This window comes from Lycium barbarum, chromosome 12 (assembly GCF_019175385.1).
Source record: "Lycium barbarum isolate Lr01 chromosome 12, ASM1917538v2, whole genome shotgun sequence".
In the NCBI taxonomy this organism is placed as follows: Eukaryota; Viridiplantae; Streptophyta; class Magnoliopsida; order Solanales; family Solanaceae; genus Lycium; species Lycium barbarum.
The window spans coordinates 95,615,521-95,634,392 of NC_083348.1; the positions used below are offsets into that span (position 1 = coordinate 95,615,521).

Here is an 18,872-nt window from a genome sequence, read left to right on the forward strand (position 1 = left end):
CCGATTAGTAACACCATATATTCCAGCCAAAAAAAAAAAAAAAAGTTAAAAAAGAGTTTTTGAAATTTGAGGTCGCTAACTCTGTAGATGCATTTCAAATTTGTAGAGTATATTTAAGAGCTTAGCTGGTGTACCTGTACATGGTAAATCTTTGTTGCTGCTATATAATCACGTTGTGTCTTTATTTCTGCAATTCTGCAGAGATGCCTGTGTTAGTGTTTACTTTAGCTAGCCATTTCAAGTTTCAGCACTGATAGTGAAGTTGGTGGACTGAAATAAATCTTGGTAGGCCCAACATGGAAAGCGACTGTAAAGCAGCAATTCTCTGTGTCGTCAACATTGAAATTATTATCCGCTAACAAACGATCCACCAAACGAATATAACCTTTTTTTCCATTTTAAACATCTAGGAAAAGAGTAGTGAGTCTAAGGCTCACGAGATTCACATCTTGGTTCGAGTTTGCTGGGTTGGTCATGTGCTAAATATATCACTTAAGGGAAGACACAGACCGAAGTACTTGCAGAACTGTAAAACTTCAGAGATGTGTCTCTTGGTCCCCTCCTCTCCAATTTGTTTGCTTTGACTCTTGTACAAAAAATAAGACTTCTAAAATATGTAGTCTCACACGTCTAGTAACATTTGTGTGGCTATAATAATTTGAAATTTATAATCTTAAATATGTCATAATATTTATGTGACCACAAAAGTCTTTTATTAAAAGTTAAAGAGGAACTTTAAAGTTAACTGTTTTAAAAAATAGAAATAGGTCATTCTTTTTTAAGCGGATGAAGTATCAAAACAATTGAAACGGAGGGAGATATTTATAATATTCTAACATAGGCGGGTTTTGTGCCTCTATTTATATACCCAAAATTTTACAGAATAATTTCCTTTAGAGATCAAACAAGAGGATAGCTGCATTTGAAGTGTTTCAAAGTATGTATATCGGTACATGTATATGCCTCTACACTTGGCTAGCTAGATGTACTACTTAGTCATCATGTTTGCAGATGATGTACAACTAAGTAAGAGCAGTTAGATCCAAAATTATCTCTTCATTGTCCCTCTGGTTTTGTCTCTCCTTGTGTTGGGACCAGTGAGTCAGTGATCCTCATTAAAGATGTACCTTCCGACCCTACTTCTTCATTACACTTGCATCTTCTTCTCTATGGTAAAAAATAACCAACTTTTACATTTTGATAAATTAGAAATGCGAGCAAGCAATCTACTGCTTTCGGTAGAATGCAGCACAATGTATAAGTAATATCTGATTAACTATGTGGAGTAAAAAAAAAAAAAAAGGAAGGGACTCCCTCCGTCTCAAATTATGTGTCGCTTTTCATTTTTTGAAATTCAAATTGTGTGAACTTTGATTAAATCATGTGATTTTGAATATTTAAAATTTTAACTTTTAAATATGAGTTCTAATCTAATTTAGTTTCAAATACTTAATCAAATTTAGTTTCAAATACTTAATCAAATTTACTCTCAATTTTTTTTTTTAAAAAGCACATATTTTGAAATTGAGGGTTACATGTATCGCAATCAAAACAACACTCTTTCTGATGTAAAAAGAAAAATGTGTCAGGGATTGTTTGGTTCAAAGACAAGTTATACATGGATTAATAAGGCAGCGATTAGTAATGTAGGGATTAGTAATACATGGATTAGTAATACAGGGATTATTTTTGTTGAGTGTTTGGTTCATGGCACTAAACACAAAAGATACCATTTACCATTTGAATATTTATTTATTTTTAAAATTTAAGAAATAATTTGTTACAATTATACCCTTGGATGCTTGGCCTTTATAGGTTTCTTGAAACAAAACAAGGCTAATTTTTTCATTTTAGTTTTTTATCCATGGATAAGCTATTCATGGATAAGTTATCCCATGTTGGGGGTGGGATAAGATAATACTCCCTTCGTCCAATAATAAGTGTCACTTTAGCCAATTTTTTTTGTCCCATAATAAGTGTCACCTTAGAAAACTAAGACATAAATTGACTAATTTTTTTCAATTCTATCCTTAGATAATAAAGTAACATCTAAATGATGATTGAAAAAAATCACATAGTAACTTGGTATTGTGGATTCCCAATGTTAAAAGGTTTACTTTTTGTGCATGCTCTAATCAAAAGGTAAAAGTAATTTATTTTTATTATATAAGAGTAATTTGGTAAACTTCACATTGCATTATTAGTTTCTTAATATGCGTATTTTTGGATAAGGTGACACTTATTATGGGACGAATGAAGTACAACCTTTGGTGTATTAAAGTATTAGTTATACATGCCCAAAAATATCAACCAAACATGATCTAAAAAAATAACACATCTAATACCATGACTATTTAAGCTAAGACCTCCTACCAAACGAGCTCTAGAATTGTCCAAGAACTATGATCTATTGGATTACTCGTCTATCCATTGGATTTTTAGTCTAATTTTTCGTCCCTTTCAATGTTTGCGTGTAATGCAACGTCGATGTGCAGTTGTGACTCGCACGCCTTTCTTTGTTATATGTAAAGAAATCTGTGTGGATTCAAAACTTGAAACTAATAAAGGCTTGTAGGTCTGAATTCAAATATTCTCAAGCTTCAAAAAAGTTTTCATCATTTTATAATCAAAAGTTTTCCTTGCCAACCTCAAAAAGGTCTGTGTCCCCACATAATTCCAAAAAGCAAATTCCCTGTAAAAGAAGCAATGTAGAACTTTTTTATATTGTCTTTCCAGTCCCACAAAAATCCAAAAATACCCTATCTGTCTCAAATCAAAGTCCAAACATAACATCGATATAACGATCAAGGGTCACCATCATTAACTAAATTGGAGGTTGGGAGTTTTCCTCCCCCATCCACCTGAAGGTAAATCCCATAACCGTATTTAATGAAAACAACATTTTAAAAAATCACTTACTGCATTCCACTAAACTATGCATTTGTAATTGGATACTTTTACACGTATATATTTATACTCCTCCGTCCTACTTGTCTATTATACTAAAAAAAATGTCTACTTTTAATTTTACTTGCTTAGTCTGAAAAATCAAGATAAAATTTATCATTTATTTTCTAATTTATTCTTATTATTAACTATAATGATTTCTTAATGCATTTCCGAAAATATTGAATCTATTTTGTTTGATATAGTAAACTTATCAGTTTATTAATTACTCCATCCGTTCACTTTTATTTATCTATTTTTGACTTTGCACGTCTTTTAAAAATTTAAATGAAGTATATATTTTTAGCATAATACATATATTAATTGGAGTATAATCTCAATAAATTTGAAAAATGAGTATAAATGTTAAAAGTAAAACAAGAAAAATAATTTTTTTAATATAACGGACAAATAAAAATAAATGTTTTTTTAAGAGGTGTATCAAGTTAATGGACAAAGAGAGTATTTTATTTTGATAACGTTATGTATTGACACACGTTACTATTTTACTGATTTAAAATTCTCATTTAAATTCGGTGTGGTGGTCACCTCCAGTTCCCTCAGAAATAAATTTAGTGTGTCAAAAGAAAGAAATATGTAACGAAAACAAACATTGATATCATATGCAAATTCATTTCTTTAATAATCTCAACGAAACCCCCTCCTATTTTCCCAACTGATTTTTGTCCCCAAATCATCTCCATACATACATATATTTGTCACATTTTTCCATTCAACACTCGAGAGATTTTTATTTCTCTTTGCTGAAATCTAACTTAACGGTTTGCGGCGGTTACCGATTTTCGTGCTAACTGTATTTGTTGATTAATAACCAAAGCATTTTATTGTCAGTAATTTCTGTGTAGTTCCTTGTCAGAATTCAAATTAGAAAATAGGATTGAATAAAATTCTTGTGAATAGTTGAGGCAAATGTTAGTCAATTATGCCAAGCATTAGAGCACCGGCAGCAAGGAAAGCCACTACTCTTACGGTAACGTCTTCTATTCATGACTACTTTAGCATGAACTGTTTAGCCAACTGTTGATATGCGTATTCTGTATTGTTATGGTGAATGTAGGTAGCGGTGAAATGTAGGCCATTGACTGATAGAGAAGGCGGTCGTGATATCGTTAGAGTAAACAATGATAAGGTAGATATTTATTCATTGTTGATTTGATTGACACTATTGTGAGTGTTATCTTTTGTAATTCACGAAAACTATGATGAATGTAGGAGGTTGTCATTCTGGATCCTGGCTTGTCAAAGGATTACTTAGATCGTATACAGAATCGTAGTAAAGAACGAAGATATGCTTTTGATTATGCATTTGGACCTAAATCCACAAATTTGGCAAGTGTTTCGTGTTATCTTTGTTTCTCTTTTCCAGATTTTGGCTTCCCTTGAATTTTTATCATCCCCTTCATACTAATGCATGATGCCAGTATATGCCTTTGCATTTGATGTAGCTAATTAAACTTTGATGCTATAAAAATCAGGGCGTCTATGAGACAAGTATTCAGTCTACAATTGCTGGGGTCATTCAAGGACTGAATGCAACTGTCTTTGCTTATGGTTCAACAGGCAGGTATATACAACATTGGATAAAGAACATCTCACCTCTCTACAGTTTTCGTACATTTTTGAATTTTCCTGCGGTCAGGATATAGGCCAACTACCTCCTTGTGGGATGAATTTTCTTAAAATTGACTGCTAAATTTACTATGTGTCAGCATCATGTTCCACTGGTCTGATCTTCCATCAACAATGTGGTGAGTGGATAAAGTTGATGCAAAATGCTACAGCAATGATCATTTTGAATACAATGAGAAACTCGATTTATTTAGTGACACTGGATGATTGGTGCAGAGAAAATAAATGAAATGAAATGCAGAGATTGTCAGATTGGTTAATAAAGATTTATGTTGAATTTGAATAGAAATTATAGACATGAGTTACTTCTAGGCCGCCATATCAATGATCTTGTCATATAAAAAACTTAAGAGTGTTATTCCTGCATCTAGTTGGTGCTTATCTCCTAATAAACATTACTCTTTACTGATTTTAAGGAAAGACACAGGTTATTGAGTTTTAGCTGGCTTAATAAGAGCGTCTCTACTGGGGTTTCCTTAAACATGGGGAAGTTATTAGCCCGCCTTTCTTGATTTATTTTCTTCGTATAGTTTATGTTTTTACTTTTCCTATTCTAGTTGGAGAGCTGTGAGTGCTTCTGTAAGGTAATCTTAATATTAAACAAATGTTTGTATTTTCAGTGGAAAAACATATACAATGGTTGGAACTAAAGATGACCCTGGACTTATGGTTCTAAGTCTTAACACGATATTTGATCTTATCAAGAATGACAAAAGCTCTGATGTGTTTCAAGTTACTTGCTCCTATCTTGAAGTCTACAATGAGGTCTGATGTCTTTTGCATGGTATAAGCAGTTCTAGATTGAAGTGATGTAGGCAATGCCTTTTGATATCTAAATATGGTGAAAGCAGGTAATATATGACTTACTTGAGAAGTCAGCAGGTCACTTGGAGCTCAGAGAGGATCCAGAGCAAGGAATAATGGTTGCTGGCCTTAGATGTATCAAGGTTTGTCCCGTTGTTATTTTTTTAATACTTCATCTTTTCCAGGGACTGCCACATTTTGGATCATTGGACTTAGCATCTGATACGAAACGTTTTTTCTTGTTCAATGAAAGAGCTTCCTCAAAATCAATAGCTTTATCAAGTCCAGTGGGTCTAGTTTCAGATCTTAAAGTGTTACTGCATAATCATGATATTCTTTTCTTGGTGCCTTCGAGATGCTGTCCACCAAGTCTTTTAATACCTACACGATGAAAGTATGTAACAACAATTTGCTTCATACTTCTTAACACAAGTTTCCTAGTTTTCCAGTTATGTTTAGGTCTGACATGAAAAGATGTACTTCCTGCAGTTGTGATTCTCTCTTCATGTGTTTCACATTTTCTTTGGCCTCACCGTTTCTTTAGATAATGACTATTTACTTTTTGATTGCTTTTGCTCCAGTGATACAAGATCTCTGCCTGTTGTTTTAACCCTGTGACTTATATTAGGTTAATTCAGCTGATAGAATCCTTGAGCTTTTAAATTTGGGGAACAGCAGACGAAAAACAGAAAATACAGAGGTGAATGAAACTTCATCACGGTGAGTAACCTTGACTTTCTGTTAATGTTTATTTCCTATTTTCCCTCAAATTCTGGTTAGCATTCTACAGCAAACTGATTTTTTTTTTCTTCTCCTTTTTCATGATTCGTTGATTAAAAAGACTTAGACACAGACTTCTTACATCCTCTATAGTTCATAAAAAGTGAAGCTTACCATTCTTTATCAGACATGAGTCACTGACAGTAATTACAGCTAAAAGAAAGGGGGGTGGTTCTTGATAGTTCTGCCTTTTGTTGATCATATCACCTCGGTAATGGTATGGAAATACTGATATTTTCTGAGCAGCTCTCATGCAGTATTGGAGATTACTGTGACTAGGAAACAGAGAGACAAATACTCTAATCAGGTTATAAGAGGAAAATTGGCACTTGTGGATCTTGCTGGAAGGTTTGTGCAATATTTCCTTCTTTCTTATTTTCCAAAAAAAAAATTCCTTCTTTCTTCTTCTTTTCCTGCATTAGAAAAAGGTAGGTGATAGTTATTTGCAAAACTTTTGATACAGTGAACGAGCTTCTGAAACAAATAGTGGAGGTCAAAAATTGAGAGATGGTGCTAACATTAACCGATCTCTTCTTGCTTTGGCAAACTGCATAAATGCTCTGGGGAAACAACAGAAGAAGGGTCTAGCTTATGTTCCTTACCGCAACAGGTACTTGAATGGGTTATTGTGGTGTGAAGTCTTTTACCTAATGTTAACTAATTTAGTTGATTCTTCTCGCAGCAAATTGACACGGATTCTGAAAGATGGGCTGAGTGGTAATTCTCAAACAATAATGATTGCCACCATATCACCAGCTGTCAATCAGTATCACCATACTGTGAATACCTTAAAGTATGCTGACAGAGCAAAAGAAATTAAGACACACATTCAGGTTAGAATCCAGTATAATATACTAGTCTAACAAAGGTCACTAGAGTCATACTACAAAGATCAACAGGTTTCGTTGTGAGTGTACAATTCATTACATAGTCAAAGTCGAACCGATCTTTTATGATAATGATCTCCTCATGGTTGAAGGGAACATATTCTTCATTTATTAATTATGCTTTAAGGTGCAGAGATTAGCAATTTGCAATAAAGAAGTAATATCTATGGTTACCCTTGAGATAGAGAATGGATGGATGGAAGGTGGTGTATGAAGAAAAGTAAAATTCAATAGGTGACTAGTCTGAGGTTTATCCAATGGAATAAATACACTAAGATGGCGTGAGTGCATTAAGATGGCCTTGTATTCCATTATTGCAAGGGAATGATACTAATTGCAGTTACTAAGAAGAATAATGGAGGAAGAATGATGAAGCTGATAAGAGAAGTTTTAGAAGGATAAATTAAATTTTGGTCGCCTGGCACTACAAAAGTTAACTGCCTTACCAGATTCAGGGAGCTATCCTTCTGGTGAAGGGTCATCTCAAGGTTGTGGTAAGGTATAGACTATAGAGGTTGCACGCGATTGACTTCCCTTTAGTTCTACTTTGTTCTTTGTGATCGTTTGGTAAGATCATTTACATTTGCTTACTGGTACGGCCCAATCCTCTCTGTGTGACTTATGGTTAAAGCATTGACATCCAATTGAAAGTCTTCTATTTGCCTTTTTCCCCCAGAATTACTTAGGATGATACTGAATTGTTTCATTAATAAGCCTACTGCTGATCACAATGCTGAAACTATATTGGGATTCTAGAATGCAATTCAGGATGCGTAGTACTTGATTCAGTTTGGTATCAACTTGGAATTTCTTTGGGATAAATCCACAAATTCCATATACTAATTTATACTTTAGCTTTGCTCATAAATTTTCTATGCTATGTGATTTGTGTTGCCTTTCCAAATTATGTCCTTTAATCTGCAGCGGTTGCCTGTTTCATTGCCTTAGGATATTGATCTGTCATTCTGTTTGAGTTATCTTCACGAGTTTATACAAAATTCCAGTAGATGTTGCTCATCTGTTCTGATCTGCATTGTTATGCTTTTCAGAAAAACATTGGCACAATCAATACTCATGTTTCAGACTACCAACGGATGATCGATAGCCTTCAAGTAAGCAGTTGACATTTTTTAGCATATTTTATCTGGACGTTACAAAATCATGCATGTTTAGGAGAGCTGCTTTTCCTTATAGAATGAGGTCAGCCAGCTGAGGAAGGAATTAGCCGACAAAGAAACAAAACTAATTGCCAAGCCTACTGAAAAAGCCTCAGATGACGAGCTTTCTTGGTTGGACACGTTGAGCCATGAAACCAGTGAAAATGTCCACGAGAGGATAAATTTACAGAAGGCTTTGTTTGAGATAGAGGAGATGAACATTAGCAACCGTAATGAACTCCAGAATCTTGATGATGCAATTGCAAAACAACAGGTTAAGTATCATTATGTTCTTAACTTGATCATAATATAAGGACCACCTATTTGCCAAACATCTATATGCTTCTGTCTGGCACTTAACGTGTGTTAACCAAACATATACCTATATTGCACACAAAGATTTGTATATTTGGTAGATCAGTAGCTTCAATTTCTTCTCAAGTTTCTATGATATGTCTAGTGCTCCCTATGATATGTATTCACTACAACTGTTTGGAGAGTCACTTCCCTAAGGTCGGGTCTACTCTGATTTTGAAAGTGGAGGGCTTAGTCATTTGCTTCTATTTCATCCCTTTATTTCTTGCCTGATCCAATGTGCTTTGGAATTTTGTTCTTCAATCCCTAAGGATCATACTACTAATACTGTCTTTCTCCTTCTGTATGACTTCTAACTCTCTTGAAGATCTATTATCATATTAAGTTGTTCAAGAATGTTTTTCTTATTAGATATTTCAGTAATTTTTCAGGCTGTTGAAAAGGATGGGGCAGTCGTGCGGGCTCTTAGAGCAAGGCGCCAAGTCATCCTTGATAATATTCGCGACAACGATGAGCTCAGTAATAATTATCTGAAGGTGGCTAAGTACTACTGGTGTAGGTTATATTATCCTAATCTCTGTTTTTCTTTTAACATATCAGGAGTTGTAAATTGTGCAGGAAATTGAAGCAAATGAGAAGCGAAGGTGTGAACTCCAAGCTATGATTGATGAAGCCATTAGCAACAATGGAAATAAGACTTACTTGGGAGTTCTGAGTCAATACAGGCTCCTGGTAATGCTTACTCTTGCTTTATTCATTTAGTTTAATCCCACCAAAGAAGATTTATCAACTCTCCAGTTCCCTTTCTACCACAAGATACGTCATGTTCTGCATTTTCCCGTCCATGTTTCCACTCATATTGGTTTGCTACCTCTAGTACTGCGAAACCCAAATGAAAATATGCAGAATTGCTTATGATAAATATTTCTACACATTGGTGTATTATTTGAACCTCATTTGTTTACTGCAATAAATGTAGGGAATTGGTAATACTGAACTTCAGTTTGAAATAGCGATGAGAGATCAGATAATCCACAATCAAAGGGAAGCACAAAAGAATCTGTGGAATTTACTCTTAAGTTTAGGCCTTGATGAAAAGCAGATAACAGATCTTGCCCTTAAACAAGGAATAACTATTGAAGACTGGACAATGACTGCCCAAATTCAATTATCTGATAGAAGACAGTCACCAAACACCGGAAGTGGAACATATACTACTTTATCTTCCTCTCCGCCAACTTTTCAACTTGGTGCCAACGTGCCACTTGATCAATACTTCTGTTCTACACCAATTTCCTTGACAAATCGGAGACCACCACATATCCATTGCAGGGACGAAGACCACCGTTCGTATTATGTGCATGATTACTCTCCATCAGAAAATATGCCACTGAATGAAGACGAAAGTTGTTACAAAGATGGGACTTCACTTCATGAAGTTCCTAATAGGGATCCTCCTGAATTTTGTAGTTCATATCCACCAACAAGAAACCAATTTTCTTCATGCAGTGAAAGTGGTATGTCTATGACACCTTCCCATGTGGACTTCAGGCAGCAGCAGAATCAGCAGCCACTGGTAATCATTCTGAATAACCCTGTATTGACGACTACATCTATTTTTATTCACACACTTCCTCCCTCTGTGTATTTTAGCGACTGTGCCTCTCAATGTCTTTTCTCCTGTTCAATTTATGGTTTATACATTTACTAAACTCGTTTATCTTGCTTGTAGGATGTCTGGTCAAGTTCTACCAGGCAGCAAATACGGCCAAGCTGCCATGCTGAAATTAGTAGCACCGATTACTTTCACCATGGGAGGAGGATGGTTCATAGGGTATCAAGGCAAGGTCGGTTTCACAGTAGCCCCTTAACCCAGAACTTTGCCTCGCTTAACTCTAATAATGTGCTCCCAAAACTTGGGCAATTTAACCTGCAAGATATGCAGACGCTTCCTTCCTATGATACAACCAAGAAAGTTTCATTTAGTTCCAATAGTCTTGAAGCTCAGCCACCAAGATTTGTTTAAACCTTCTATTCTTTCATTTGATTCCTTGTTTAATTTGTCCCTCCAAATGTACATAATATAGATAGTATTAGAGGTTTTATAGCAATTTAGTGGATCCAGTAGTTGGCATAGATCATTCAGTTAATTCGTCTTTTAACGAAGTAAAGAATGTATTTGTGGTTCTGCTGTGCATAATGCCGTAATGTGAGTATATGGAAGTTGCTAGGAGTTGAAAGTGAGTGGCAGAGTCCAAATTTCCTGTGAGGCTCTTGTAGAACTAACTATAATTTGCTAAACCGTTGCTGTTTTTGGGTTCTGCTATTGCTCATATATCACAAAAAGGTGTTATGGAAGTGTTAGTTCATCTGCATCCTTGGTCATTGAAACTTGAAAAGTCCTGCTCTGCAGATGATAGCCTGAAAAAAAGATTTTGTTAATGCATGTTGGATCACCAAAGTCTAAGATATCGTCTATTAGTTAATAGACCACTTGACTTGTAAGTCTGTCATTAGATCTAGTTTGCTAGTTTAGTTGTAATATTTTCTGGTACTTCCGTGATGACATGCGATCCAATTTCCTTTTAATATTGATCCAACTATTATCACAACAAAGAAAAACTGTGTGTGTTTCACTCTATGAAAGCACAAGTATTTTCTACTGAGAACATGATGACGTACACAAATCCTGGTCGCCTACTGGGATTTCCATTTCCTGGAACTTGGTAACGTGCTTAATATATGCTCCAGGGTGTGTTATAGTACCAAAACTCATTAGCAAAGTAATGTTTCAAATTGTCGAGAATTAGATATTTTTTTAAATATGCACGTATAGTTCTCCTTTCACTTTGCTTTTTCCTTTAAATTTTTTATAATGCTCTCATATATAATCGCAAGTAGAAGTAACGTGTTCTAGCAAGGCAATTTGCTACTATTGGATATTGATGACTTATTTGAGGTACTCAACGTAAAATTTGAAATTTCAATCACTACTCTCGCATGGTTGGCATTGCTGTCAACTGAGCTGTTTGAAGTTTGCAAAAGAAATCAAGTGACAAATAAACTTTGTTAAAAATAAAAGCCTTCCACTTGAATAGAATAATGAAGGGAGGAAGTCACAAGTAATTTTCTTGATTCTTGATTGTTTAATTGGTCACATTTTATTCATGAAATGGCTTGAATTGATATTAGTCGCCCCCTGATAACCTAGGATTAGCGGTGATAGTCACGACGCCCCCACCGCTATCTTTGATTGTCTTGGTCAGAAATTTGGGTTCTTTTGAGTTGGCTGTGACACTCTCCCCTTCTTCTTAGCAATTCTTTCAACCTACTCGAGATGCACAATCAATAGCCTGTGTACCAACTATATTTTTTACTGGGTGAGCAAACGATGTTAGAAGGTGCAAATTTAGTGGATATAGGAGCTGCTACAATTGCTTCAGCGGGAACTGCTATTAGTATTGGAAACATCTTTAGTTTCTTGACTCGTTCCGTGACGCGAAATCCATCAGGATGAAGCTCTTTCCATTTTTGGTTCGGATATGCCATTCTCCCTTGCATTCAAATATGAATTGAAAGGCTTTCCCCTACCTAACCTGAATAAGGGTAATCGATTAGAAGCCTAACTACCTAAGCCCCTAAAATATGTCGTTGATCACATAAATTAGATCACACAAGTTAACGAGAGTAACGATTCTGAGACAAAAAAGGAAGCAGGTTTAATAAGCTATTCGCAACCATCATATTTTTGGCGAGGCACATGTATGACAAAAAAAAAAAGAAAAAAAAAAACAGATTCAAAGCAAAAAGAAGACAGACAACTGGAGTTCTGCCCGGATTTATCCAAGGTTGAGGTTGTCCCCGGCGACAAACATCAGTTCCCTGAATTGTTTAACATTCCAATTCCTTAAACCTCTCAAAAACCCTAAACTATTAACACCCCATGTCTTCAACTAACGAGCCTTCATCAGATTCTTCATTCAAACCCTACAGCCTTAAACACACACTCTCCGGCCACAAACGCGCCATCTCCTCCGTCAAATTCTCCGATGACGGCAACCTCATCGCCACCTCCTCCGCCGACAAAACCGCCCGAACATGGTCCGTCACCGACGGCTCTCTTCTTCACGAATTCCTAGGTCACGAACAGGGCATATCCGACGTGGCATTCTCATCCGATAATCGTCACTTAGCTACTGCTTCTGATGACAAAACTGTTCGATTATGGGATGTTTCTACTGGTTCCCATGTTAAAACCCTAACAGGTCATACGAATTATGTTTTCTGTGTTAATTATAATCCTCAGAGTAATATGCTTGTTTCGGGTTCGTTTGATGAGACTGTTAGGTTGTGGGATGTTAAGACTGGCAAGTGTTTAAAGGTGTTGCCTGCACATTCGGATCCTGTTACTGCTGTGAATTTTAATAGGGATGGGTCCTTGATTGTTTCGAGTAGTTATGATGGCTTGTGTAGGATTTGGGATGCTTCTACTGGCCATTGTATGAAGACTCTTATTGATGATGAAAATCCACCTGTTAGTTTTGTTAAGTTTTCGCCTAATGGGAAGTTTATACTCGTTGGCTCTTTGGATAATACTCTGGTAAGTTTCTGTTTTTTTTTTTTTTTTGGGTTTGTTTCTATGTTCTTTCCCCAGTGGCAATTTATATTCAGATTGCTTCTACATACTGAATTTTGGCTGTGAGTTGCGAATGCAGAGCTCCCTTTTTTCTATTCAGTTGAATAAAATATAAAGGTTGAGTTCTATGCTGTTTTGAGCTGATTAAGTAAAAAAAAAACCTCTGAAGTTCTATGCTGTGGCGGTATTAGGCTTTAATGATAAAAAGCCTTAAGACGCATATGTTGATCAAGTGCTTCAGTCGCAGCGTATTGTTTTTTAGTTTGCTTTGCTGTGGAATTGGAACTGCTGTTAGGGGCAAGCCTAGAGTTCTGTATGCATCATGTATCTAATCATGTTCATTACTTCATTTAGCAGGCAAAATTTGATCCAAATATGAAATATTAAAGTTGGAATTTTTGGTAACGCGTCAGTCAACCCAATGCTATTCCCAGCGGGTTTTGCTTTTTCACGTGTTTTTGATCAATTTTGATCTGTTAACTTCCCTGGAATTTGACCAATACTGTGAATTTAGAAGTTATGGTAAACTGGATTGGATACCTCTTCGTAGTTATGCTTTAGTCCAACTTTGGGGGACCATGTTGAAGGTTCTTAATACTACTTTGATCTGTTAGAATTGGTTTTAAGTTCTTTGGATTTATCTACGAAAGATTCTGAAAGTAGCATGAAGGGATACTTCACTGGATTATATTGATGAACTTTTCATTCTGTACGACTACGAAAGTGCTACCAGACCTTGATCCCCCCGTAACCCCCCACGCCCAAACCCCCCAATCACACCCCAAGTCAATATATAGAATGAAGCTGGTATGTCTAGAACTTCACGCAAGGTTTCGCTATACAAGCTTCATTGTCTACTTATTGGGAACCACCAACAGGTTCATCAATTGTTCCATTCTAATTACTCCTCCAAAAGGGAGCTTGGTTGGAGGACTCTTTATCAATTATTGTATTCTATGTTTCTTCATTCTTTTGGCTCTCCCCCATCAAATATTTTTACCCAAGGCCCAAGACATATCCTTGAGTATCAAAAGAGTTTTTAATTTCTTTATACCAGTATATGCGTCCATGTATATTCAAGACCTTCATTTATGCTTCTGTTTCTTTTTTTTTCTTTTTCTCTTTAGTAAAAAGAAGGGATAAGGGATGCCCTACTCTTACCAAAAAGCATGTGGGATCTATTGTATGATTTCCTTTTCTGGAAACGGCTTGGTGTGTGAACAAATCCGACATCAAAACATTAGCAGGATAATGATTTTTTGCATGTCGGAGGCCTCTTCTTTTCTCTCATTGAATAATGAACTTTTATTCACCTAGCAGAAAATAACAATCAGTTTCTTTAGAATGGAAAAGGCTGCAAACGCATTTATTAAAACAAAAGAAGAACTGCCTTAAATGTCGACTTTTGTCTTGTTTCTTGATTTTGAATGGATATTTGGTGATTTGGGTACCAAGGAAAGGAATAATTATTTTGCACTAAGGATGTGGCTTAGTGGTCAATAAAGTGGGTAAAGAAGCCTGAGGTCTCGAGCTCAAATCCTGTAGAATTAGTCGAGACTTTTCTTTTTCATTTTTTGCAAAGCATGTTAGTCTATATCATTTGATTTGTTTGTATGCCATATTTTATATCAATATGGATAAAATTAACTGCTGAACCAAGTAAGTCAAGAAGACACAAATTAAGACAGATGAATTTTATGCACATTTATAACTTTGTTCCAGTATGGTTCTTTAAGCAAAATTTTATAGGCAAAAGCTTACTTATTAGTAGAAAAAGTTGATTAAAATGAAGATGAGATTCCATTGCATCTTTCAGGAAATGCGGTGGAAGTTTGTCTATCTTAATAAATAAAGTAATATTTCATTATTATCATATCAAGGTAAGATCAGAGGCGAATCTAGGAATTAAGCTCAATGGGTTCGACCTTTAAGGTTCTCAGTATTGTAACCCATCATGTTCATAAAATTATGGATTCAGACCTACTGTTTGTTCCTATTTTAATGAACTTTTACATATGAAGTTATGCTCCACGTCTGAAGTATTGGGTTCAGATGATGCCGGTGCCGCAACATTGCATCCGCCTTTGGGTAAGATGGTATCAAAAGCATGTATATTCCCTGCCTACTCATACGGATGAGAATTTTTGCTTTTTACCGAAATTAAAAAATGAAAATAAGAGCTACCATTAGGTAATCCTAACCTCGTTCTTGCTATTAGAAACAATCTCCTATTTCATTTGTTCTGAATAAGCCAAAAAGATATAGCGGTGTCCTTTAAGGTGCGTTCCTTTTCTTGTCGATCCCCTGAACCGTTTATCTTGATAGAGTTGCTTTTGTGGTTAGTATTCGGATATTGGTTCAAGATCACGGGGAGGTATTCATTCATTGAATTTACAAGCCAGGGATTCATCATCTCTATGGGATTAAATCCCGAGTTATTACAACAACAACATACCCAGCATAATCCCACAAGTGGAGTCTGGGGAGGGTAGTACGTACGCAGACCTTACCTTAGGAAGGTAGAGAGGCTTTTTCCGGGAGACCCTCGGCTCATAGAAGGACAAAAAATATGCATTAGCAACAAGCAAAAACAATAGCAAGATAATAAGATAACCGCGGCTAAAGAAATAACAGATAGTAATAGAAATCTGAAAAATAGAAAAATACAAGAATAATGCTAAAACTCTGGAAAAGGAAATGAAAAGCGCCCGATTACCCACTACCCTTCTACCTTAATTCTCGACCTCCACACCTTCCTATTAAGGGTCGTGTCCTCCGTGAGCTAAGTTGCGCCATGTCCTGCCTAATAACCCCAACCCCCCCCCCCCCCCCACCCCCCACCCAAAAAATACTTCTTCGGCCTCCCTCTTCCCCTCTGCAAGCCTACAACGGCCAACCTCTCACACCTCCTTATTGGGGGCGCATCTGCATCCCTCCTGCTCACATGCTCGAACCATCTTAGCCTCACTTCCGGTATCTTATCATCTACGGGGGCCACTCCTACCTTGTCCGGATATCTACTAAATCCCGAGTTATTGCGAAGTAAAAAATCAATGACATTATGGAAGTAAATACTCTGGCATTTATTGTTATTGCACTATTTATTCTAGTTTCTACTGCTTTTCTACTTATCGTATATGTAAAAACTGTACGTCAAAACGATTAATTATTCACTAAATGAAACTTGACTTCTGAGTTCTTAGCGAAAATTGATGAAATGAAGTGGAAAATATTTCAATTTCATGTCTTAAATGAAACGAGTGTCCCTTAATTACATAATTCTAAAATGGAAATCGGGGATTGAATTCATTATAAGATCTATTTATCCTTTTTAAAGATGGTATGCCTATAGATTTTTTAATAAGAGAAGACAACAGTTGACCTATTCGCCATCCTGCTTTTCTAGTCATCTAGGAAATGCTGGGTTGGAGTTATGTAGTCAAGCTTTGTCTGGTTCTGGTGTTATTAAAAGCGCTCGCTTCAGCGCTTAAAGCGTGAAGCGAGGTGAGGCGTTGGGTCCAACGCTTTTATGTCCAAAAGCGAGGCGAGAATAGAAAAGCGTGCGCTTCAGTAGAAGAAGTGAGAAAAGGAGGCATGTAGCGTTGTTTAAGCGAAAAAAGCGGGACTTTTTGAAATTTAATTGAAGTAAGGGTTAATTTTAGTTCTAATCTTAAAACAATTGCAACATGGACTTAGGCATCTTCGTCCTGCTGCTGCTACTCGAAGTTGCTGCTCCTCTTCTCCTCAAATTCTAGGGTTTCAAGGTAAGTTCTCCTCTTCTTCTTTTTCTCTTCTTATCTTCTTCTCTTCTCCCCTTACTCTTTCTTATCTCTTCTCCTCTTCCTTCGATTTTTCATGAAACCAAAGCCGGAAATGTTCTACTCTTCGTCTTTGATTTTCTCTTCTTCTCTTCTCCTCTTCCGAGAAATATAATAATGACAGTTTGACACTTCAAGAGTTTGGAATTCTTGAAGACTCTTTAGGATTTGGTTTTGAATTTGCTTAATATGTTATGAAGATTATTGACTATCTAGTTCTAGTAACTATTATGTATTTTTAATTTTAGAATTGGAGGATTTGCTTAATATGTTATTTATATTGTGTTCGTGGTTATTTATCTATGCAAATTTAATATTTTTTATTTTTGTCTTAAATTGCGTTTCAGTTGAAAAATGTGTGCCCTTCACTTCACGCCCCTCATCACTTTTTTTTTTTCGCTTCTCGCTTTCCAGAACACTGTTCTGATATCTCTATGATATGAGAATCCATCTCAAGTTTTTATCAAACTGCAGTAGATATATGTTTTGGCCCTCAGATATATCTCAAGCTGTGGTTTTTTCTGTTGGTCTGCATGCAACTTCCAAGAGAAGGCTAGTATCTGATCTGTGAATTCACCTGTTTGCAATGTGTATTTTCAGTAAAGCAAACCCTTAACAGTGAAGTCGTTGTACAAAGTTTGGCACGTGCTTCGAGAATTGTTCATCATTCCTCTTAAGTTTTAACAGTTTCCTCTCAGGAAAAAAATTGTCCCTCAATTTGTTTCTTTTCAAAGTTCAGTTTCCTCTAGTAGTGAGCTATTACATCTTGGCATATGTGTTCCATGCATTTTCAAATAGCAATGCTATTTTCAAGCTAAGCTGATTAGTATTGCTTAATTTTCACAGAAGTATGTGTACTGTTTTACAAGTGAGATTGGTTTGCGAATGTGTGAATACATGTTTGTGTCAAGAGTAATGCCTCTGCAAAATTTTCATTGCCTAAAAACTGCTGCTTAACGACTTATTCAAAAAAAATATCGAAGAGGAGACTAGTTACCTTTAGCTCAAAAAAAAAAAAAAAAATTTAACGAAGAGGAGACTGCTATTTAACGTGCTTACTGACCTCTGTACACTTTTCTTTCCCTTGTTTTGCAGAGGCTTTGGAACTTCTCGACTGGTAAAGTTCTGAAAACTTACTCGGGCCATGTCAACTCGAAGTACTGCGTTTCATCAACATTTTCCATAACAAATGGGAAATATATCGTTAGTGGTTCTGAGGATAATTGCATATATATGTGGGAGCTTCAGTCAAGGAAGATAGTTCAAAAATTGGAAGGTCATACTGATACTGTAATTTCAGTAGCATGCCACCCTACTCAGAACATGATTGCTTCTGGTTCTCTTGGGAATGACAAGACTGTGAAGATATGGACTCAGGGGGAAGACTAATTATTCTTTTACTTACTCCAAGACATTTGTGCAGTTGAATTAGGTGGTGATATTGCAGATTTGCTGCATCCATCTTGCCTTGCTTGCGAGAATGAGTTATTGTCAGTCTCTCCATGAGGTAAAAACTTTGTATCTTTTAGATCCTGGCAGTTGTCATTTTAGTTATTGTATTCCTGGAATTTGCTTAACAAGATGAATAGGTGTATCAGATTTATGGAAATTGTTTCAAGTTGAAACTTTTACTTTGTGGCTCACCCCTCTCCATTCCTGTCCCAAACCCCCGCCCCCAAAAGAAAAGAGAAGAAAAAAGAAACTTTTTTGACGTTTGCTAGTTCGCACTATGGATCAGATGGCTTAGGCTTGATGCTGTCTGTCTCTGGGATTATGATTTTCTAAATGATGTGGAAATCTTTCTGGTTGTTAAAACTTTTATTAATCTTAACAAGAACTCAGTGAACAAGTCGTGGCGTGCGCCTTCATTTTAGTTAAA

General features: G+C 36.0%; 2 protein-coding genes across 4 annotated transcripts; both read left to right on the forward strand.

Moving 5' to 3' along the window:
• Positions 1-3,674: 3,674 nt before the first annotated feature.
• On the forward strand, positions 3,675-10,897 carry LOC132621755 (kinesin-like protein KIN-8B). Of its 3 annotated transcripts, XM_060336138.1 has the most exons (16): positions 3,675-3,937; positions 4,025-4,096; positions 4,180-4,296; positions 4,443-4,531; positions 5,217-5,361; positions 5,448-5,543; positions 6,029-6,120; positions 6,427-6,528; positions 6,644-6,790; positions 6,863-7,013; positions 8,117-8,179; positions 8,262-8,498; positions 8,971-9,075; positions 9,158-9,271; positions 9,519-10,115; positions 10,272-10,897. In XM_060336138.1, the coding sequence occupies exons 1-16, from the start codon at positions 3,890-3,892 to the stop codon at positions 10,563-10,565; spliced, it is 2,469 nt and encodes an 822-aa protein (XP_060192121.1). In that variant the 5' UTR covers positions 3,675-3,889; the 3' UTR covers positions 10,566-10,897. The 3 variants fall into 3 exon arrangements, with proteins under 3 accessions (XP_060192121.1, XP_060192123.1, XP_060192122.1); XM_060336140.1 differs by lacking the exon at positions 5,217-5,361 and having other exon boundaries at positions 3,675-4,096; positions 5,479-5,543; XM_060336139.1 differs by lacking the exons at positions 3,675-3,937; positions 4,025-4,096; positions 4,180-4,296 and having other exon boundaries at positions 4,449-4,527.
• Positions 10,898-12,092: 1,195 nt separating this feature from the next.
• Positions 12,093-18,624, forward strand: LOC132622208 (COMPASS-like H3K4 histone methylase component WDR5A). Its single transcript, XM_060336772.1, has 2 exons — positions 12,093-13,139; positions 18,089-18,624. The coding sequence occupies exons 1-2, from the start codon at positions 12,483-12,485 to the stop codon at positions 18,380-18,382; spliced, it is 951 nt and encodes a 316-aa protein (XP_060192755.1). The 5' UTR covers positions 12,093-12,482; the 3' UTR covers positions 18,383-18,624.
• Positions 18,625-18,872: the final 248 nt, after the last annotated feature.